Here is a 24,161-nt window from a genome sequence, read left to right as displayed (position 1 = left end):
TCAGGTGGCCTGTTAGGGGCCTATAACCTGGCCTAACTTGACCTATTTTTCCAAAGAGACAAGTTCAGGTGTGTTTAACTAAACAGGTCAGGCCTAGACTCTCTAAAAAGCCTGTTAGGTCAGTCTAAGCCTGTTAAAAATTTATAATTATAATATATGAAAAAATTAGTTAATGATACTATTGTTAATGTGCTCTTTTAATTTATTTTTTAATTTTAATATATAGTTAATAGCTTAATCCTTCTTTAGATTTTGAAGTTTAGCTGACAAGTGAATATTAAAATATAATTTAAAATAATAATGTCAATAAATAATATAATCTTTAAATCTTAAAAATATAAATAAAATAGGAAAGAAAAATTTTGTTCCATGAATGATAAATCAATTAACTTATGTATTAGGTTAATTAAATCATGATACATTCTTTATTCATTGTAAAATTAATAGTTTTTTCTCTTTATTTATTTGTCTTAATTTTAATTTTTGTGTGTACTTAAACCTAGTCTTGTTCTAAATTTTAACATACAATTACAACTAGTTTTCAATAATATCCTTGTAAGTTGTAATTAAGATTTAAAATAGTACTTGTGGTACTAAAATTTAAATAAAAAACAAGACTAAACAATTAATTATTATGTATGCTTTTTTTAATCTTAATTTTTTTAAAAAAATATAACTGTAATTTGAACTTTTTAAAAATACAGACTTTTTAACAGGCTTCAGACCAGGCCAGGCCTTTATACAGGCCAGGCTCAGGCTGAAAAATAAGACCTTAATAATCATTTGATATTAAATATTATAGGTTAAATTTAAGGAAAAATCACAAAAAAGACCTTAAAAATTGGAAAATTATATAGAGGGACCCATTGCAATATTAGTATGAGTTTCGACAACTTAATAATCAAATTACAACAATTTTGTGAATGGGTCACTGTATATAATTTTTTAATTTTCAAGATCTTTTTTAATAATTTTTTAAAAAATTTAAATACTGTCGTGTCTAATTCTAATTAGGAATATCTCTACCCATATAATTTTTTCCACCAACAATATAGGATATTAACAAGGTCCTAAAATTTCAATCATAATTATGTACGCAGATGACTATATATAGCCATGGTCATATTAATTATTAATATATAAAATTAAAAATGAAACTTAAGTCCGTTGCTTGCACATGGCAAGTTGGCAACATTTGATTAAGGAAATGGGCCTAATAGATATAAAGTAATGGATTTAAGTCTTATCCTATAATTAAATATAAAATCAGCTTTACTTTTAACAATTAATCATTCAAATTTCATACAATCCACAAATAATTTTGAAAAAATTGAAAAAATGTTCTCCATTAAAAATTTTATTGGTGAGAACAATTTGATTGATTTATAAACACAAAAAAATACTGATATCCTAGAAATTGTACGTACAGAATATCAATACTTTTTATATTTAAAAATTTGTCAGGTTTTTCTTGCCACTAAAATTTTCAATGGGCACTTTTCCGAGGAAAAAACGAATATAACTGAAAAGATAACACCGCCGGCGAGGAATTCTGGAATTTCAACAACTTGGATGTCCTCCATGAAAAGTCCAAGACACTCCTTCACAGGTATGGATCGTTGACCACTTCAGTTCCGATATTCACGGTCAGCTTAATTATAATATTTTTTGGCCAACAATTCAATTTTAATATCGTATAATATTATTCAATAATATCTTATATATCAAAGCCCCTGTCACGTCCATCATCTTCGCCAGCGGCCAATGATGTACCATTGATTATACTTTTCCTGGCCAAAGAAAAATAATGTGTTTAACGCGGCTAAGGGATTTTGGTTTACGTATGACTGATTCATAAGTTTGATTCTTGGATAAGATCATAATGTATGTTTTTTAGTTAATACTTGAGACACCAACTTGTTTCTGTGGAAAACTATTGCTCAACTATTTTTTCAATCTTTTCATGTCCATGACTCATACATACTTCATACTGGTTCTACACATTAAGTCCATCACTAAAATAATTAGGATGTTAGGGCATCACATGAATTCAGACCTGGTTACATGTAGTATTAAAATTAGGATGTGTACTTAAAATGAGGGGCCTTGATTTGAACGGACAATAGGAAGGTCAACTTCTGACCTCTGAAGAAATTTCTTAGTGATTCGGCGAGTGTCTTTGCAAGATGTTTTAATCTATAAATAGCAATAACTTTTCTTCAATGCTACAATAAATATTTGAATCAATTTGAGCCACTAAGACCCCACACCCACATGGGAAAACGTATGTTTCATCCGATGACACACATAAACTTATGATATCTGCACGTAGACTTGTTAAATAATGTTTCCACAGGTCAATCTTATGCCTAAATATAGTTCTTATCCGAAACTTCCTTAAAACATGCGCGTGTGTGCGTTTCGTGTCTTCAACAGTGTAAAACATGTCCTCCATCAGTAATTGGATGATTGATAGGTGGTAGAATCTCAACAATATTAATTAATTTGAAGAAGGGCTTTCAAAAGTTTGGTCTACTTTGATTATGAACCATGAGAGTATGGTTAACCAATTTTTCACTCTAAGAGTGAGAGTTCTATACTCGTTTCCCCAAAAGAGGTTACACAAAAAAGCATTCTTTTAAGTATTTAATCCATGGCTTGGGCTTTTGTTGAATATCAGAATCTTTGTAGTCTGTACATACCTCAAGAAAATTTAATGTTGTTTAAGAAGGAAATCTGAAATGGAGGAAAAAATATCAAAGTGACAGAACAGCGTCACCCACAACTAGTTTTTTAATTGTTTAGCATCAATGAAGAATAATAGTTGTGCCTTGACGTTGTTTAGAAGCAAATTTGGACTATTGGCAGTTTCCTGCATGTATAATTATTAAGAAGCTCTGTCTGTCATGCTGTGCACTAGAATATTTTATAAATCCTTATTTTTTGCGACAACTAGAACTTGGGCATAATATCCGGAACAACCTAAATTTAAAAAGCCCCAGAAAAGCCAATCTGGTTTGGTCAAGTCCCTCATTTGATGTAGAATAGGGAATCGTTTTCTTCCACATTAATCTTCAAATCACTTCGGTATCTTTTTTAGAGTATATAAAGAATATTATGTTCCAAAAATATACTCTTCTGTCTTTAATGCAAGACTTATTTAACTAATTTAAATAGATTAAAGATATTAGTTAAATTAGTTAATATGTTTTTTTCTAAAATATCCTAAACATCTTCTTTAATTCCCTCCCTCCCTCCCTCCCTCTTCTTCTTAATTATTGTTAGGAAATATTAATAAGATTAATTTGAAAAAAAAAATCATAAACATATGAAACAAGTTTTACTTATAGAATCAATATCAACTCTTTAATTAGGTTATGGGAGGAGTACATGATGAGCTATTAGAATAGGCAGAGTTAAGAGGAGCAAGAAGTCTTGTGCGGACAAGAACAGGATAATCAAATAATTGAGAGTTAAATACCTAGATTTACCACATGATTCCATGAATCATTGGACTTAAAATTGATGGAAAATAAAACTGTTGAATTCTGATCTGTGCCTCATCAGTTTCCTGCACGGAATTATATTTGGGATATTGTATGAGGTAGTCATATTTTGCTTATAATAAATATAAAATACTCATATTTCATTCAACAAGCCTGCTCTTACATGTTATGTTGGGGCTAGCCATGCATGTATCCTTCGAATTTTCTCTGCTGATATATAACCTCAGAAAAAAAATCAGAATTCCCCTGCTAATACTGAGATTAATTTCACCCTCTCTCTGTGTCTCATATATGTATATTGACTGTAGTCTACCATGATAATATGTATATACTTACTAAAGTCTATTGTGTTGATAATTTTAGGATCTTAATTTCCTGTGACATGGTTTGATATAAGTAAATTTGAGCCCAATGCCCTAAACGTCGGTCAAGCCACGAAGCCCAAAACCCTACAGTTTATCTGTAGTCATCCCCATTCACCAAGAATTTAAGCTACTTGACTGTTTTCTGATCTGTTCTCATAAAATATGTTTTTGTCAACCAAGTTATTAGATTTAATCGAATCCGGTGTTTTAATTTAATGAGAAACTTTTATCGGATATCTTAATTTGCTGTCTATTACTATTGTGTCATATGATTTGATCCAAAATGGGACATCATAGTGTAAAGACAAAAGTAAAAAGGAAAAATAGAAGAAGGGATAATTTTATCCCACAAGTTTCTATTGGGATCTGTTGACTTTTCTGCAACTTGAATCATCGCTAAAACATCCTTATTCATATTATAGTGTAGGCAGATAATATTAATCCGCACATCACCACGTAAATGATTGAATGAGAAATATGTCCCACACAACCTTTACGTCTCTAATGCATACTATGAACAAATCAAAGCCAAATTTGTTCTACAAATGTAAAAGAAGAAATAGAGATTGTTGGAAAGGTCCTAAAATCTCATTCATGGTAATGAATACAAATGACCAATTCAATTAGTAAATATTCATGGTCATTTTAATTATCATATATATATAATATAAGGAAAAAATTTAAGTCGACTACTTTATGTTCATTAGATCCATTTTTCCAATCAAGTTTCCCATGCTTGTATTGCGTTTTTTTTGCTCCATCTCGTTTAACCCCTACACCCTATATCAAAACACATGTTAAAAAATTGGGCGTATGGCAAAATTTCATTAAGGAAATGGACCTAATAGATATATATATATATATATATAAGCAATGGATTTAAGTTTTGTTCCATAATTAAAAATATAAAATAAGCTGTATTGTATAAACAATTCATTATTCAAAACTAGCTAAGTGAAATTTCAACAATATTGGATCTTGTTCAAGAAAAAGTCTAAAAAGTTTCTTCACACGTACGGATATGTGACAAATTTACCATATATTCATGGTCAATTTAATTATAATATAGTTTAGAAACTGTTGTGATGAGAGCATCGTATAATATTACTTATATATTGCGCCCACCGATTTTCTTGTCTGCTAACCATAATATATTTAATAATACATATTATATATGAAAGTCCCCATCACCTGCATCAGCTTCATCACCAGAGTCTCACGATGTATTGTTGATTGATGATACCCATTGATTTAAGTGAAACCAACATTTGAGACTAGAGATAAGGTGCAGGTAGAGATTTTAAGCCCTCTTAACGTGTATAGAAAAGTTTCGCAATAGATTAGGTCATGAAAATTATGAAGTATCATAGTTATATTCATACACATGTAAATTATATAAAACCTTTCCTCCAATGAAGTTGATAAAAAAGTAATTAATTGCCGTCCTTTTCTGATTTTTCAAAAACTTTAAATATTTATTTTAATTTTACATGTCATATTAACTATTTATTTTGACTAAAATGTTGCATATCCTTGTTGTGATATCATTTTTTATATATTATTTCAGAGGCATCGATTTTTAACTTTTAATTTAATAAAAAATTATAATTATAAAATATCTAACGGTATTGATTCATGTAAATAATATTATTTTCAAATTTAAATTGACATGTAAGATTTTAATAATTTGAAAATAACATGAACGTCTCTTTAAACAACTGTCCAACGCAACGGTACATAAAATTGTTTAGCAAACCCCTATTTTAACCATTTTTGCTGAAAAACTATTCAAAAAATAATTCTAATTGAAAATTGAAAATAAACAAAAACTCGCATGGTTATAGCTGGCATAACAATTTTCAAGTCCTTCAAATGTCAACTGTTTCAGGTCAACTTAGGAAACTGCCCTGGCATATCCACAATGTAAGATTCCTGCTAAGTTGGACTCTGCCTTATCATATAATCCTAATTAATTTAGTAATACAGTTGACCTCTCCCTATTTATGGTGCGGTAGTACCCACCAATCTTTTGCACTGAGCTTTAATTTATCGATTCTTGTATATTCATCCATGATCTTTATATATACTAATGAATTTAGAAGAGCCTTAACCTTGATTATCGTTGGAAGACGTTTATTCCAAACACAAGACATGGCCCATACTTTCTGCTATTCCCATCTTCTTCCTCTACTATTCTCATTCTTCTCCTTATTTCTCTTTGGTAATTCACTCTACTTTAAAAAAGTTGGATTTGACACTAACGATGCCGACATCCTCTACATGGGATCTGCAGGATCTCGAGTTGGCACTGTTCGATTCAACATCTATGAAAAGTATACTTGTCAAGTTGGATGGGCTATCTATGCTAGAAGGGTCAAGCTTTGGGACTCAAGTACTGGACGCATCGCTGACTTCACCTCTCATTATACTTTCACAATAGATAATGAAGGTAAAACTATTTATGGTCATGGACTTTGCTTCTTCCTTGCTCCTTTTGGTTTTGAAATCCCTCCAAATTCTGCTAGCGGCTTTTTGGGCCTATTCAATATTACAACCGGTGTATCATCACAAAGCCAGATTGTTCATGTGGAGTTTGACTCTTATGCAAATAGTGAATGGGGTGAGATGACGCAACATGTGGGAATCAACAATCACTCTCTTGTCTCATCAGTATCTACATATTGGAATGCTAGTCTACACAGTGATGATGTTGCAGATGTGTGGATTACCTACAACTCTACATTGAAGAACTTGAGTGTATCATGGAAATACCAGAAAACGCACAATCCTCAAGAGAACAATAGTCTTTCTTATATAATTGATTTATCTAAGGCATTGCCTGAATGGATTACAGTTGGATTTTCCACAGCATCGGGGTCATTAGGAGAAATTGATACTCTTCTCTCTTGGGAGTTCAACTCAACTTTGGATGATACAGAACAAAGCAAAAACAAGACAACACTTGCGGTGATTCTGAGCATAGTTTTAGGGGGTATTGCTTTGATAGTTGGAGGAGCAATTGTTGCATATGCGTTACTTTGGAGGAAGAAGAAAACAAGAAGTGCACAAGAAGAAGGTATGAACTTAACAACAATGAATGATGATCTTGAAAGAGGAGCAGGACCAAGAAGATTCTCTCATAAAGAGCTTGCGAAAGCTACCAATAATTTCTCTGAGAACAGAAAATTGGGTCAAGGTGGGTTTGGAGCTGTTTATCGTGGTTATTTTCCTGAAATAGACTTAACAGTTGCGGTGAAGAAAATATCAACAGGATCAAGACAAGGAAAAAGAGAGTATGTAACTGAGGTTAAGATTATTAGTCAACTAAGACATAGGAATCTTGTGCAGCTTATCGGTTGGTGTCACGAAAAAGGCGAGTTTCTACTTGTCTATGAGTTTATGCCAAATGGTAGCCTTGATGCTCATTTGTCAGGAAAGAAACCTCCTCTTCCATGGAGTGTGAGGCACAAGATAGTTCGAGGGTTAGTCTCAGGAGTGCTATACCTTCATGAAGAATGGGAACAATACGTGGTTCACAGAGATATCAAGTCAAGTAATATAATGCTAGATTCTAGTTTCAATGTAAAACTTGGAGATTTTGGGTTGGCCAAACTTGTGGATCATGATTTGGGACCCCAAACAACGGGATTGGCAGGCACAATGGGTTATATGGCTCCCGAATATATGAGTACAGGTAGGGCAAGTAAGGAATCAGATGTTTATAGTTTTGGAGTAGTTGCCTTAGAGATAGCCACAGGAAGGCAAGCAAATGACCTTATGCAGGATAGAGGTGCAGAATTAGGATTGGTCGAGTGGGTTTGGGATCATTATGGAAGAAGAGAGCTAGCTTTGGCAATGGATAAAATTTTGGGAAAAGACTATGATGAGAGAGAAGTAGAGTGTTTGATGATTGTAGGGTTGTGGTGCGCCCACCCAGAAAGGAATTTGAGGCCAACTATTAGGCAAGCAATCCAGGTGTTATGCTTGGAGGCTGCACTGCCAGACCTTCCACCAAAGAAGCCTGTTCCAATATATTATGTTCCCTCAACAAAAGAGATCTCCGAACCTGCTTTCTTGACTACGACCCTGCAAACAGGTCGTTGATTATATTCAGGATATGAAATTGTGTTTTGTTCAACCACCTATGTATTTACATCAATGCAAATTTCTATAAACAAATCTTGAGCTTGATTCTTCATTCTGTTGCTCTGTATATTTGTTAATTAAGATGTTGTGATTAATGTCATGAATGCTGGTGTAAGTTATGTTGTCTCTACTTATGTGACAAACAGTACAAGAAAGATTCCTGGATATGATCACAATGTAACTTTTGCTACTTGAGACAACAATATGTTTCTTTGGAAAACTATCGTGCAACTGTGATTTTTTTTTTTTTTGGTTTGGATCTATGAAACAGAAATACTTCATACTCTTTCTCCATGCCGAGTCCAAATATCACTAAAATAATTAGGACGTTAGTGCATCAGAAAGTGGGGTACATGTAGTATTAAAATTAGGATCTGGGCTTAAAGTAAGAGGGCTTGATCTTTTAGCTACAACTGGAAGGTTAGCTCCTGACCTCTGAGAAACTTTCTTAATCGATTTGAGCTACTAAAACACCGCCCACATGGGAAAACGTATATTTCATCCGATGACAGCGAAGGCGAGATCACATGAATTAGACTGAGGAGTATTGGCAGAAGATAATATTGTGCCTTGAAGTTGTTTAGGAGCAAGTTTGGAGTATTGGCATTTTCCTGCCTAGTATTGTATATAATAACCGAGCAGCTCTGTATGTCATGCTGTGCTTTCGAATATTTTATAAATATCCGAAACAAACTGAATTGAAAAAAGCACAAGAAAAAACCATATCTGTTTTGGCAAGGCTGTCACTAAGGTTGCTTTTAGAATCCTTGACTTGCTATGTGGTTCCTATGTGGTTAATTATGTTTCAATTCATAGAGTTAATTCATTTTTAGTCACCTCTTTTTCCTATGTGGTTCCTTTTTGTTCTGCATATCCATAGTGGGAAATGAATGATTGTAAAGACTAAATAGACATCTCAACATGTATATATTAATATTTTTGTGTGAATCTTTTTTAAATAAAGAAGGTTACGAAATCCAAGTTCCTCATTGCTTGAATTTAGGCCTTCAGTGTCAGGTTCTGATGACCTGGAAAAAGGAGCTTGCATCGGCTACAATTAACTTGAGGGAGGTAAGTTTCTACTTGTATACAAGTTCATGCCACATGGTAGTCTTCATTTCCAGATGTCAGATTATATAGAAAGGAAAACAGGGAAAGGGTATGAGCAAACAATAAACGAAACTCATAGATAGAGAATTTGCTCGGCTAGCCACGAATAATTTTTTTGCTAATTTAACATTTCTAAATCATAATTCCCCTGCAAATACTAGGCTTAATTTCACTCTGCATCAGCGTATATCTTGATAATTAACGATCCTCATTCTCAAGGTGAAACTATAGGAGAATTATGATTCTCTCCGAGTGGAACTTTTTTTTTTTTTTAATGAAACATCAGGGTATCCACCGGCGAACCCAGTGACTAATCCCTTCGCTGGCTTATAGGCACCTCGATGGGTGGGACAGCTGGCCCGGAGTTTTAAAGCTTTTCCATGCCCAAGGCGAGGATCGAACCCTCGACAATGCTTTCAAAATCCCATCCCATCATATGTATAATCCTGGTTTTCGATTCATAATTAATTTTAATACACATATATATAGAGGTGTTTTGGCTTTGAATTCATAATGATGTTTAGAGATATTCTTAGGAATCACCATTTTGGCCAACAAAATTGATTATGAAGAGCATCCAAGGGTACGGATAATATTGTTTCGTGCCCACCGATTTTCTTGTCTGCTAGCAATATTTATATTTAATACTTTCTCTTGTTCTTAATATAAAAACTAATTGACTAATTTAAGTAGATTAAGAAAACTAGTTAAGTTAGTTATTTGTAATAAATGTGTTATTTTTCCTAAAATATCTTTGTTAATCAAGTATAGTTAGAACTACTATTATTATAATGACTATTTTGAGAAAAATAGATAAATATAAAAAATAAAGTGGATTAGAATCTTATATGTAAGATCAAAATAAAAATTAAACAAGCTTTTATATCAAATATGGGAGGTACTAATATCTTATATGATTCCCTTCACGCACGTCGACTACTTCAGCTGGAGCAGGGTCTGATGTCCATTGGTTTTGATTTATGTACGACTGACATTCATAAGATTACCCCAAAAACAAAATCCTAGAAAGGTGTTATATATTTGTGAATATATAGTTTACGAAGAATTGTGTAAATTGACATTTTTTTCGGCCAAGTTTGTTTGGGAGAAGAATATGCTTAAAAAATTAGAGTTTAATTTTTTTTTTTTAGGTTTTAACTAATTAAACTTGTTTAGAAAAAAGTGCTTCTAAGCAATAGCGAAGCAATTTTATTCCGTTGGCAAAAAAGTAACGCAATTTAAATAATATTAAAAACAGAAAATTAAAGTTTTTATTTCAAGCATGTGAAAAAACCACGAAACGAATTTAAATGATAAAGATATGTTGGAGGTAAGTCCTCTTAACGCTATGACGTACAAAGAAGTTACACAAAAAAAGTTATAAAAATTGTGAATTATCATGGTTATATCCACACACATGTAATGACTATATTCTGAGTTTTCAAAAACTTTAAATATTTATTTTAATTTTATATGTCATATTTATATATTTTTTCAGAGGCCTCGATTTTTAAAGTTTAATTTAATCAAAACTAAGATTATGGAATATCTAACACTACTTAGTATTTACTTATTTAAATAATGTTTTTTTCAAAATTTATATTGACGTATAAGATTTTAATAATTTGAAAATAACTGTACTTCTCCTTAAACAACTGTCCGGTAAAACAATGCATAAAATTGTTCACCAAGCCCCTTCGTATGTCAACCGTTTCAAGTGAACTGTAAACAGCCCTGACATTTCCCCGATGTATGTACGACACTTGCAAAGTTGGACTTTGCCTTTTATAATACCGCTGCTCTCTAAACGTACTACCCACCAATCAGTTTTTGCGCTGAACTTTCGTTTCTCAATTATTGTATGTTCATTCCAAATGGATTCCCCTTTCAGTGACTCATAATCTTTTTTTTTTTTGAGTAGGATGGTATCGCTAACTCAGGGTATCCCAACCTATCCAGCCAGACTAATCCCAGGTGCACTCGCAGGTATCGAGCCCATGACATGGTAGGAAAGGCGCCTTGCGTTCCCGTTTGCGACCAGTCGGACCCGACCCTTGCAGGCAGTGACTCATAATCTTTATATAAATATGACTTTACAAGAGCCCTAACCTTACTTGTCACTACAAGGCGTTGATTCCAAACACAAAGGCATGGCCAACACGTTACCCTATTCCCATCTTCTTACTCTGTTATTTTCCTTCTCCTTCTTGTCTCTCTTTATTAATTCACTTTACCTTCAAAAGTTTGGATTTGGTTCTAATGAGGCTGACATCCTTTACCCAGGATCTACAGGATCTCAGGTTGGTACTGTTAAATTCAATATTTATGATGGGTATATTTGTTAAGCAGGATGGGCCATCTATTCTAAAAGAGTTGAATTATAAGACTCAAACACAAGATACATCACTGATTTCACCTCTCATTATATTTTCACAATAAGTATGCAAAGTAAAACTACTTATGGTCATGGACTTTGTTTCTTCCTTGCTCCTTTTGCTTTTGAAATATCTCCAAATTCTACTGGTGGCTTTATGGGGCTATTCAATATGATAACTGGTCTATCATCCCAAAGCCAGATTGCTCATATGCATTTGACTCTTATGCAAATACTGAATGGGGTGAGACCATGGAACATGTGGGAATCAACAATCATTCCCTTCTCTCATCAGTGTCTACATTTTGGGATGCTAGTCTACACAGTGATGATGTAGCGGATGTATGGATTTCCTATAACTCTGCATCAAAAAACTTGAGTGTATCATGGAAATACCAAAAAACACAAAAGTCCTCAAGAGAATAATAGTCTTTCTTATCTAATTGACTTATTCAAGGCATTGCCTGAATGGGTAACGGTTGGATTTTCTACAACAACAGGATTGTATGAAGAAATTAATACTCTTCTATCTTGAGAGTTCAACTCAATTTTGGATGACATAGAACAAAACACAAAAAAGACAACACTTGTGGAGTACTAAGCACAGTTTTGGGGGGGTATTGTTTTGATAATTGGACTAAGAGCAATTTTAGTATATGCATTACTTTTGAGGAAGAAGAAAATGAGAAGCAAAAAGGAAAGAGGCACGAACTTAACATCAATGAATGATCTTAAAAGAGGAGCTGGACCAAGAAGATTCTCTCATAAAAAGCTTGCAAAAGCTACCAATGATTTCTCTAAGGATCAGAAACTGGGTCAAGGTGGGTTTGGAGCTATTTATTGGGCTTATTTTCCTGATATACATTTAACAGTTGTGGTGAAAAAAAATATCAAGAGGATCAAAGCAAGGGAAAATAGAGTACATAACTAAGGTTAAGATCATTAGTCAACTAAGGCACCAGATTTTTGTGCAGTTCATCGGTTGGTGTCATGAAAAAGGTGAGTTTCTACTTGCTTACAAGTTCATGTCAAATGGTAGCCTTGATGCTCACTTGTCAGGGAAGAAGCCTCCTCTTCAATGGAATGTGAGACACAAGATAGTTTTGGAATTAGCCTTAGGAGTACTCTACCTTCATGAAGAACATGAACAATAATTGGTTCATAGAGATATCAAATCAAGCAATGTAATGTTATATTCTATTTTCAATGTAAAACTTGGAGACTTTGGGTTAGCCAAGCTTGTGGATCACGATCTGGGATCCCAAACAACAAGATTAGCAAGCACAATAGGTTATATGACTCTAGAATGTGTGAGTTCACGTAAGGTTAGTAAGAAATCAGATGTTTATAGTTTTGGAGTAGTTGTACTAAAGATTGTTACAGGAAGAAAGGCAAATGACCTTATGAAAGATGGAGATGCATAAAAAGGTTTGATTGAGTGGGTTTGGGATCATTATGGGAGAGGAGAGCTAACTTTGGCCATGGATGAAAAGTTGAAAAAGAATTGCAATGAGAGAGAAGTGGAGTGTTCCATGATTGTAGGATTTGTGGTGTGCCCACCCAAATAAGAATTTGAGGCCAACTATTAGACAAGCAATTCAGGCGTTATGTTCTGAGGCTGCCATGCTTGACCATCTACCGAAAAAACCTGTTCCCGTGTATCGTGTTCCTATACAAGGATTGATCTCCCAAGTTGCTTTCTTGATACAACCCTGGAAATAGGTCGTTGATTATATTTATGACGGGTCATTCTATTACATGTTGATGTACAATAATACTACCCGCAGTCCTATTTATAAGGCCTCATTTGTAATTTATAAACGAGGTCTTATAAATAGAATCGGAGGTAATACATACCATTGACAGATGTTGAACTTGGTTCTTCATTGTGTTGCTTTGTATATTTTGCTAATTACGTGCTCGTAATTAATATCATGAAATAATGTTGGTGTAAGTCCACTGTGTTCGTTTAAAATCCTTCAACAGCCGCGTTATGCTTGAATTCCTGAAATAGTCTACTTTTAGGGGGTGTTTGGGAATCACCCTAGAAGCACTTCTGGCTCCCAAACCATGGTTTGGGAAGGGTGATTGCCAAACACCCCATAATTTTGCAAAACCTGGGTTTCGGTGGAAACCTTGGTTTTGGCCGGCCAAACCACAGTTTCGTATAAGCTGGCAAATTATTGATTCTGAAGGCTGGAAATTATCACTCCTGTCAGAGATTCTCTTCAACGGTAGAAATGTTCTCTCTCGCCGAAAGATCTCTCTTCTCCCAGTCTGCTTGCTTCTAGTGTCGCCAACGGTGAGATCGCCGCTTCCTATACGAAAAATTCGTTGCCGTCGGTGAGATCGCCTCCTCCCATTCAGAAAAAATCACCGTCGCCCCTTCTGAAGCTCGACGGTGGTAAGAAAGAACACACTCCGCGCGGACGATTTTCACTGAACACAAGCGCATATCATTCTCCAGCCGTCGCCCCTTCTGAAGCTCGACGGGTCTGCTTGCCACCGGGGAGGTCGTTGAGCTCGTGACTTTCGGCGCTGGTGAGGTTACTCGGCTGCTCTGGTCGCCGTCTTTTCTTCTGTCGGTCAGATCCAACGTTTCAGGTGAGGTTACTCGGCTGTTCTGGTCGCCGTCTTTTCTTCCTTGTTAGTTGTGGCTGGAGATGGAAGATCTGGTGCATTATGAATCCGTCTAGCGTCGTGTGTTTTCCCTGAAACAGAGGTCGTCGAGCATCATTTTTTTCCCCAAAACAGAGGTCGTCCGGCGTCGTTTTTTTCTTCCGAATCAGATATTGGTTTCACCGGTTGCCTATGCTTTGTTCTCTTGTACTGGCTGATTTTTTTGGTTGCTTTCTTGACACCGATCAGATTTGATGGTAATCGTGTGTATATACGATGGGAAATATCTCGGTTGTGACTGGTTGTGCTTCGTGTGTGTGCATGACAGACAGAGCATTCGTGTGTGTTGATCAAATCTGGGTTTTTTGATCTTATTTTCCCTTTGGTGGATTTTATTTTGGAGACAGGACACTCGAATTTTTCTCTTTTGTGCTTGATGGTTGCTTTTGCAGTGTTATAGTGTTAACCGAAATAAACATGTTAACATATCAAAAATTTGAGTGGTCTTAGTGTTAACCGAAATAAACATTTTGCAGTGTTATAGTGTTATGGCCAATGTCTACTAATTGTCCTCGAATTTTTCTCTTTTGTGCTTGATCGTTGGTTGTAGCCAAATTGGGGCAGTTAACCGAAAAGAATTCCCCATTAAAAAAAGTCATTATTAATGTGTATGTATACTGTTGGATTATAAAACACGCTGGCATACTTGTTAAATACTATCCTATTATATCATATCTCCTGAACTGAATGGTATGCTTTTTGGGTTAAATTTGTGATAACTGAACTGTTGTAATTGGTTTATAGCATAATGAATAAAAAAAATAGCAAAGCTTCGTAGGATATAAGAGCCACAAAGGTCTTTATTGACCTGTGTATTGAAGAAGTTGAAAAGGGGGAAGAAGAGGAACTAGCTTGACAAAGCCTGCTTGGACAAGTATTGAGGAGAACTTTGCTGCAAAACTGGGAGAGTTTATACGAAAATCCAATTAAAGAACAAATATGATACCTTGCGAAAGGAGTGGCAGTTATGGGATAGGCTGCTCCGTGAGACAGGTTTAGGGTGGGATGCCGAAAGGAATACTGTTAGTGCCCCTGATGATTGGTGGGAGAAGAAAATAGTGGTAATCATTTAATTTTATTTGAGCTTGTATTTTCTCTCATGTTAACGTTTTTTGTATAATGTATAATATTTTTGGTGTTGAATGCGCAGGAAGTTCCAGGCTATGAGAAATTTAGAGAAAGAGGGCTTCAATTTCGGGCTGAATTGACTCAACTCTTTGGGTCTGTAGCTGCCACTGGACCACAGTCATGGGCACCTTCTTCCATGACACTTCCAAGCGAAGGAGTTCCTGAAAATGATATGGAAGAAGGATCTGGAGATAGTGATGAAATTTTGGGGGCACCAACTGGCATAAGCGGGGAGTTTAATTCAGTCACATTCAATGACAATAGTGGAGGAAGTGGAGGCAACACTGGAATGAGACAGGAAAACATTCGTGGGGGCAGAAGCACAGGTGGCAATCGACCTAGTAGCTCATTAGGAGTTAGAAAAAAGGGTGAATCCATGAAGAAGAAATCTACTACCACTATGAAAATAGCGGATGCACTAAGCAGGATAGCTCAGGCAAATGAAAATGATTCTCAGCGTGAACATGAAGAGATTTCAGAAGCACGTGCTAGGAAGCTAGAAGAAGAAGCACGTGCTTATGAGACGTCAATTGCCGGAGTCATGGAGCACCTTAATGAAGTTGATGAAGTTACTGATGATCCTGATCTGTTTTCCCGGTGCACAACACTCCTCATGGACAAGCCAGCTGCAAGGGAGATGTATGTGGCTCTGAAGAACAGGAGGGAAAAACTCCTGCTCTTCTTGAAGCATGCAATCAAGGATTGAGACTTCATTTGTGTTGCTTATTATAGTATTTGACTACTTTTTGTGTTGATTAGAAGATGACTGTGATAATTTATGTATATTTTTAGGAATTATGTAACCAGCACTATTGTATTATGTGACTTCCAAATTTCTGTAGGAATTAAAAACTTATTTTCTTGTTAAATGTTTAGTAATTTCATATCCGGGTTTCTAAATTTTATGTCTATGTGCACAGGACAAGACAAAAAATGGCTGATGAAATTAAAATTGCGGAAAAGTATCGTAAACGACGGAACAAACGAGTTAATCAAGTTGCAATAGCGGTTGGTGGATACGCTTCTCTTCATTTGTGTAAAGAGCCCCAGCATACAAGTATTTATACAGGCAAGGTATGGGTAAGGGATGTTTTACAAGGCCATTCCAATCGTTGTTATAACATGTTTAGAATGGAAAGGGAAGTATTCTTTAGTCTTTGCACAGAATTGCAACAACACGGTCTAACGGAAACTAGAAATGTTGGGATACATGAAATGGTTGCAATGTTTTTAAATACCGTTGGCCATGCGCTTAGTAGTAGGATGCAGCAAGAAAGATTCCAACATTCAGGGGAGACAATTAGTAGACATTTCCATAATGTCTTATTGGCATGTTGTAGACTTGCTATGTCCAATATCAAACCAAAAGATCCAACATTTCAGCATTTGCATACAAAAATACGGCCCGGTGGTCGATACTGGCCCTTTTTCAAACATGCTATTGGAGCAATTGATGGAACACATATTTATGCATTGTTGATGCAACTGAGCAAACAAAATTTATTAACCGAAAAGGAAGAGTGACGCAAAATGTAATGGCGGTTTGTGATTGGGACATGTGCTTCACTTTTGTATTGGCTGGATGGGAAGGTAGTGCGCATGATGCTCGTATATTTGACCACGCCCTCACAACTCCTTCCATGAACTTCCCTCATCCGCCTCAAGGTATATTTTAAATTGCTACAATTTATTTATGCTTAACTGTTAGAAAACAAAGTTTATTAACACCAATCATATATTTCATGTAGGCAAATATTATTTGGTCGATGCTGGCTACCCGACACCCATGGGATATCTTGGTCCCTACAGACGTGAACGCTACCATCTCCCTGATTTTTGAAGGTCATCTGCATTTGAAAATAACAATGAGGCGTTCAATTATTTGCACTCAAGTCTACGGAGCACTATTGAAAGAACTTTTGGAGTTTGGAAGAGTAAGTTTGCAATTTTAGGAAACATGCCGAGCTATGACTTTCCAACACAGGTTCAAATTGTTTGTGCAACGATGGCCATACATAACTTCATTAGATCAACATCCATTTCTGATCCTGGTTTCATTCAGTTTGAACCAGAAGGTTCTTATGCAGAAAAAAATAATGATGATGATGGAGTTGGGTCTTCACATATACCTTCATCAATAGAATCTTCATCTCACATGGCTCGACTTCGTGACTCCATAAGAGATCAAATTGTTCACTATATACAAGAATAGCCATGTCTTTCTTATTTCCTTTTTTCTTTTCAGATAATGTAATGTGTTGTTAAAAAAAACTACTTGGACAAATATATTTCGTTGCAACCTTTATTATTAAGACAATTAATATGAATTTTTTTTTGTGCTTATTTAATTTTGTGAGAAAAAAATTATGGGATTTCATCTTTAAGAAATAATAATATTTTTTTTGGCAAAATAAATCATTTTCCTCAAAACATATTTAATTATATTATTAATATACATACACATTAATTTTTTACTATTTATATTATTTATGTCTTATTTATTCTGTTGCCAAAATATATATTATTAACAAATTTATTACTTCAAATAAGCATATATCATGAAATATATCTTACATGTAATTATCATTTAAACTTATGTCCTTTTTAGTAATTTCTACATATCAAAAAGCACTTCTGACAATAATTATCCAAACACTCTCACTTTATCAGAATCACTTTTTCAGAAAAGCTATTCTCTCAAAATCTATTCTCTCCAAAATCTATTCTCCAGAAGCTATTCTCCAAACCATGGTTTTGCCTCATCCAAACACCCCCTTAGTCACGTTTCTGCTATTTGATTCCTTTTTGTTCGGGGCCCGCACACACACACATATATATGCTGATATACACGGTATAAAATGAATGACAGAGAAGACTGATCAAATATAACCTGATCATTATGTGTATATATAGTATCTTCATGTATATTTTTCTTCAAACAAAAACGGTACTTTTGAATTTATTAATTTAGTTTACATTATTCTTTTTTTTTGGGTGACCTTTATTTTAATTGAGGGTCAAAAGATTTTGAAATTTAAATAAAAGACCAAGGGTTCTTAGTCCCAAAGTGAAACCAAAATCATATTTTCGTCTCAAATTGTCATCCCCCCATTTCCTTACTCTTGAATTATTTAAATTATATTATGCTGGAATTTTGAGAGAGTATTTCAAAAGGCCTAAGTCCCAAGTCGCTTGAATTAAGCTTTTTTAGAGCATATGGATTAAGACGAATAACGGGGCTGGACAGAGAGCTCTGATTTTTCTTTTCCCCTCTCAAAGAAGAAGACTAGTATGTTGCCCGTGCTGATGCAGCAGACATTTATTATTATTATTATTGGCCAGCAGGAGACATACAAATTTAAATGATATCTGATAGATTCTGATTCCCAGAGAAAGGAAAACAGGGGAAGGAGCCGAATATAACGACCTTAAACTCTGCCAATGCCATAATGCTTCTGGCCGATCTTTCCATGGCGTATCAAGAAAAATCCAATACAAATAAAAGAGTTGCTCAAAGATTAATCATACCATTCAGGTTTTTAGTGGAAATGAGATATAAACAAACAATAAAAGAATCTCATCATAGGTATTGCGACTTGCAAGACTTCATTCCAGTAGAGAAATCTTGGTATGAGATCACTTCAATCAAGACCACTAGCTGAAACATGAAAGTGAATAACAGAACAACAACAGTATGATGATCGAGAGATGGATGATGTTTGACAAATATGATGCCGTTGAATAACGGCCATTGTGAACAACAACAGGAATAATAAAAATAAAAAGGAGCTTTGTGTGAAAATCAAAACAGAGCAGTAGATTCTTGGTTAAAATAAGGAACCGTTTTGTTGGCTTTATATATTTGACTTGCGTCTTTAATTTAGACTGTTCCTGTTACCTGTTTACGTAATCTTCTCTCTTTCAAATCCCAGATTTTTTCACCCATGTTATGCCATAATCTTTGGGGTCTAGGCAATAAGCAATTCCATTTGTTAGCACAAAATGGTCTTACAGATTTACAAATTAAACTTGCCTTTCACAAAGCCTATATAAGCTAGTGGTCTTCCGCCCTCCATGAAACATTCACAAATCACAACACAACACAAGACGACCTGGCTTTCTCCGAATCCTCAGTTTTCTTCACATTCTTCAACGTCTTCTTCTTCTTCTTCCTCCTGATTAGCAATGTTAGATCAGAATTCTCTTTCAACTTTCCTACTTTTGACCCAGCCATCTGTAACAAACCTAGGTCTCGTACATGATGTCATGATCTTAAACAACGTATTACAACTCACAAAGAAGGATCAACATGGCAATCCACTCCAACACTGGCCAATCAGTGTTCACGATACCATTTCACTTGTACGATGAAGTTAGCGGCAAAGTCGCAGACTTCACTACCGAGTTCTCTTTAGTGGTGAACCCACAAGGGAGAAGTAGTCACCGTGATGGAATGACCTTCTTCTTGAAATCCACTGACTTTAACTTACCAAACGCAAAGGAATCAGGAGGCGGACTCCTCGGAATCTTCAACCACAAGCCTTCCAATGCACAAGTTATGGCTGTCGAGTTTGATACTTTTTCGAACGAATGGGACTCATTTGGTACGTGTGTCTCAGACAGCTCACATAGGAATCGATGTGAACTCTGTTGTGTCTCAGGCCACTGAGCTCTGGCCTACAGATTTTGTACCCGATGGGGTAGAAGGACATGCTTGTATAAGCCACGACTCTAAGACCCAACAATTGAGCGTGTCTGTGAAATATCCTAAAGCTTATGGTTCTTCAAAAGGGGATGTTTCTTTGAAACACATAACTGATTTGAGGGCATTTCTTTCAGAAACAGTTCTTACTGGTTTCTCTTCTGCTACTGGTGACGTGGTTCTTCAAAAGGGCATTTATTGTTGATGTTGAACCCGACAATATAGTGGGACATGCATCCATAAGCCCTGACTCTAAGAACCTGCGATTGAGTGTATCTGTAGCATACCCTGATGATGATGATAACCAACATAGTTTGTCAGGGGATTGTAGTTTGAAGTATAACATAGATTTGAGGGCCGTTATTCCAGAAAGGGTTCTCATTGGTTTTTCTGCTGCAAGTGGTGACTCGGTTAAAACACAGGACATTCTTTCCTGGTCTTTCACTTCAAACCTTTAGATCAGGCAGCATTTCGGAGTGCTGCTGAGAATAATCAAGGCTCAAGAGAGTCATGCATGAATGCAAAAGGTTTAATGTTTTAATAATGTAAAGTGCGATGTTTGTTTAATTCTGATATCTATGAAGGATTTTTAGTATGTCAAAGGGTTTCGGGTTTGGATAAATGTTCACTTTCAAGATTACTTTAGACTATGCGGTTCAAACTAGGCATTTAAAGGTGAATATACTACCTCCGGACAGGTCTATTTTATAATGCATCTGATTAATACGGCTTAATAAGGACCAAGATATTTTAATATCTCGAATTATTCTAAAACATCTCATATATCTTTAATTATCTGATTGAATCTCACCGTGTCTCATCATATCGTAATTATATTTAATTATTTAATTGCAATATGAGTCAGTCAACTTAATCTAAACTAAGTTTGTGAAACAATTTTTTTTTTTTTTTTACAATTTCGAAAGAGAAGTTAGTGGTCCTCCTTGACTTCCATGAAAAAGATTAAGATGAGCGGGGCATTTTGCTCCACCATATGTGTCCCCAGAGAGGCAATAATAAGTTTTGCTTCTTTTCCAATAGTCACCATCTTTGATTACAATTCAACAATAACCTTGAGCTTCAACATATGCAACACAAGCTGAGCCCAAACCATGGCAGGAGACAAGAAGCTTCACATAGCCATGTTCCCATGGCTGGCCTTTGGCCACATCATCCCTTACCTTGAGCTCGCCAAGCTCATAGCTGAGAAGGGGCACCTTGTCAGCTTCGTGTCTACCCCAAGAAACATCCATCGTCTTCCAAAACTACCTCCTCACTTGTCTCCTCTTATCAAACTCGTCAAGCTTCCCTTAAGCAAGGTCCAGAACCTTCCTCAAGACGCAGAGGCCACAACCGATGTTCCCTACAACGTCGTGCAGTTCCTTAAGAAAGCCTACGATGAGCTCCAACAACCCATGACTCGGTTTCTTGAATCTTCCAAGCCAGACTGGATCCTCTACGACTTTGCTCCTCATTGGATCGGGTCCATTGCTTCCAAACTGGGAATCAAGAGTGCCTTCTTCAGTATATGGATTGCCGCCTTCTGTGGGTTTCATGGGATCGGCTTCAAGTTTGATGGGTACTGACAGCAGCCGCAAAACACTTGAAGACTATTTGGTTCCGCCCCCGTGGGTTCCGTTTCCAACCACCGTAGCATTTCGTCACTTTGAGATCATGAGGATCGCAGACACTTTCTCCGACAACGACTCCAGCGTTTCTGATACATATCGGGCCGGTATGTGTCTCCAAAACTGCGACATAGTATTGATCAGAAGCTGCTTTGAATTTGAAGGCGAATGGATTCAACTCCTCGAAAACCTTTACAAGAAACCAGTTCTGCCTGTCGGCCAACTTCCCAGCACGGCCTATGATGATGGGAATGAAAACGAGACGTGGCGGTGGATGAAAGATTGGCTGGACAAGTAAAGCAGAGGCACAGTAGTGTACGTGGCATTCGGGAGCGAAGCGAAACCGAGTCAAGAAGAAGTGATGGAAATTGCTCTGGGTTTAGAGAATTCGGAGCTCCCATTTCTGTGGGTGCTGAGGACTCAACGTGGGCCGTACGACCCGGAGGTTTTGCAGCTGCCGGGAGGGTTCGAGGAACGGATGCATGGTCGCGGTATGGTGTGCACCGGTTGGGCACCACAGCTGAAGATATTGGGCCACGAGTCCGTCGGTGGGTTCTTAACTCATTCTGGTTGGACGTCGGTGGTGGAGGCGATCCAGAATGAGAAGCCCCTTGTCCTTCTGACTTTTTTGGCAGACCAAGGATTGAACGCGAGGGTGTTGGAGGAGAAGAAGATGGGGTATCCGATACCGAGGGATGAGCAAGACGGGTCCTTTACGAGTGAGTCGGTGGCTGAGTCGCTGAGGCTGGTTATGGTGAAAGAAGAGGGAAGAATCTAGAAGGAAAAGATAAAAGAGATGAAGGACGTGTTTGTAAATAGAGAAAGAAAGGAAAATATTTGAATAATTTGTTGTCCTGTTGAGGGACCACAAGAAATCTCAAGAGTAGCCAATCAGCTTGCAAAGCTGATCCATCAATCTGGATATTCGTCTTTTCTTCCTTCCTCTCCAACTTCTGCCTTAGTTCGTATTTTTCCTCAGGGCTAGCTTTTTTTTGGCCTGATCCTCAGGGCTAGCTTGTATGTTATGATTTGATTTTCTGAGCGTGGAATCTCAAGTTTGTAACTTTTCGCTGCAATATTTCCAACTTGGATTGGTCTCTCCAAGTGTGTATTTTGCCGGGCATCAACTTTAAAAAGTCATGAAAAGACGCGCCTTTATCAAGGCTGGCAGCCATTGAAAAAAGATGGCGATAAGCAAGAGATGGTCGATCATCAGGTCAACTAATTAATTAAAAATATGGGGTCCAAGCGTTTATGCTTGGATAGTTATGAAGAACCAATATTGGCCGCAAATTTCAAATGATGGACAAGAAGGGACTGTTTAGCTTTAGCTATCTGATTTGAAAACCCAAATCATAGTCTAGAAAAAAATCAGCCAAACACTCTATATTTTCAAAAACCATGATTTAGATTGAAACCATGGTTTCAGTTTCCGAAACCATGGTCCGGGGAAAAACTAAAACATTTCCCTTACGAGGCTCTAATTGTGGGTGCTGATATAATTATTATGAGTGTCAGAAGAAAGCAACGGTCCAGACAAGAATGACCCTCTATTGAAATCAAATCCTTTTTTTCTTTTTTCTTTTTCCCCTCCTTGCTCGTTCAATAGACGTCGTGGTGGTGGTGCAATTTATATCCTCAGCTAGTAAGAAGAGGCGCTGGTGAGGTGTTTTTCTTTTGGCAAGAAAATAATTATTTTTATAAAAAAACATATTTAATCTTATGTTTTATAAATATATATAAATATTAATTATTTTTAATTATATTTTTTTATATATTATTAATTATGTTGGTAAAAAATATATTATTAACAAATTTATTTCTTGAAATTAAATTATATTATAAAATTTATTTTTTATGTAATTATCATATTAATTTATACCCTTTTTAATAATTTACACATATAAAAAGCACTTCTGATAATAACTATCCAAACACTCTCACTTTATTAGAATTATTTTTTTAGAAAATCTATTCTTTCAAAATCTATTCTCTTCAAAATCTATTTTCTAGAAGCTATTTTTCAAATTATAGTTTTGCTTCATCCAAACACCCCTTTCAAAAGGCGTCACATATTTAGGCGAACGGCGACGATTCAAGATTGGAATGATCGAAGAACATCTGGTTTAAGCAGTTTTAGAAACTCATCTACAGGTGTTTGGCTTACATGAAAATAGTACTTTTACAACCCAAACTAATATTTGATTTTAAAAATATCCAAACATCTTTTAATTTTTTAAAACTACGATTTTATTATAAAACCATGGTTTGCCCGTGAAAACCATGGTTTTGTGGTAAGTGAAATTTTTCCGCTTTTTGAACCAATGTTGTCAGCGAAATTGTTTGCTCCATCAGTGTCATCATCACGCCTTCCCCTCCTCCCTGATTCTTTTATCTTTGACCGATTCTCCTTCCCCCTGAAATAATATTTCTCTGTTGAAAAAAATTATTCATTTTTCCAAAAAACATAATCTTATATTATATATATATTAATAATTACAACCTTCATATTTTAATATCAGA

The 24,161-nt window shown here is 35.8% G+C and overlaps 2 protein-coding genes and 3 pseudogenes across 2 annotated transcripts; all 5 read left to right on the top strand.

The window, feature by feature from the left end:
• The first annotated feature begins 6,022 nt into the window (after positions 1-6,022).
• Positions 6,023-8,168, top strand: LOC114714087 (L-type lectin-domain containing receptor kinase IX.1-like). Its single transcript, XM_028898779.1, has one exon. The coding sequence runs from the start codon at positions 6,023-6,025 to the stop codon at positions 7,973-7,975; it is 1,953 nt and encodes a 650-aa protein (XP_028754612.1). The 3' UTR covers positions 7,976-8,168.
• Positions 8,169-11,049: 2,881 nt separating this feature from the next.
• On the top strand, positions 11,050-13,223 carry LOC114714061 (L-type lectin-domain containing receptor kinase IX.1-like; annotated as a pseudogene).
• A 1,173-nt stretch (positions 13,224-14,396) lies between these two features.
• Positions 14,397-16,014, top strand: LOC114714060 (uncharacterized). Its single transcript, XM_028898749.1, has 3 exons — positions 14,397-14,421; positions 15,066-15,241; positions 15,331-16,014. Exons 1-3 carry the CDS (start codon positions 14,397-14,399, stop codon positions 16,012-16,014), a joined length of 885 nt encoding a protein of 294 aa, XP_028754582.1.
• Positions 16,015-19,493: 3,479 nt separating this feature from the next.
• LOC114714059 (seed lectin-like) lies at positions 19,494-20,694 on the top strand (annotated as a pseudogene).
• A 239-nt stretch (positions 20,695-20,933) lies between these two features.
• Positions 20,934-22,726, top strand: LOC114714089 (UDP-glycosyltransferase 91A1-like; annotated as a pseudogene).
• Positions 22,727-24,161: the final 1,435 nt, after the last annotated feature.

This window comes from Neltuma alba, unplaced genomic scaffold (genome assembly GCF_004799145.2).
Source record: "Neltuma alba isolate B1F8T4 unplaced genomic scaffold, ASM479914v2 tig00011485_pilon, whole genome shotgun sequence".
In the NCBI taxonomy this organism is placed as follows: Eukaryota; Viridiplantae; Streptophyta; class Magnoliopsida; order Fabales; family Fabaceae; genus Neltuma; species Neltuma alba.
This window is presented reverse-complemented; position numbering and strand designations above follow the sequence as displayed.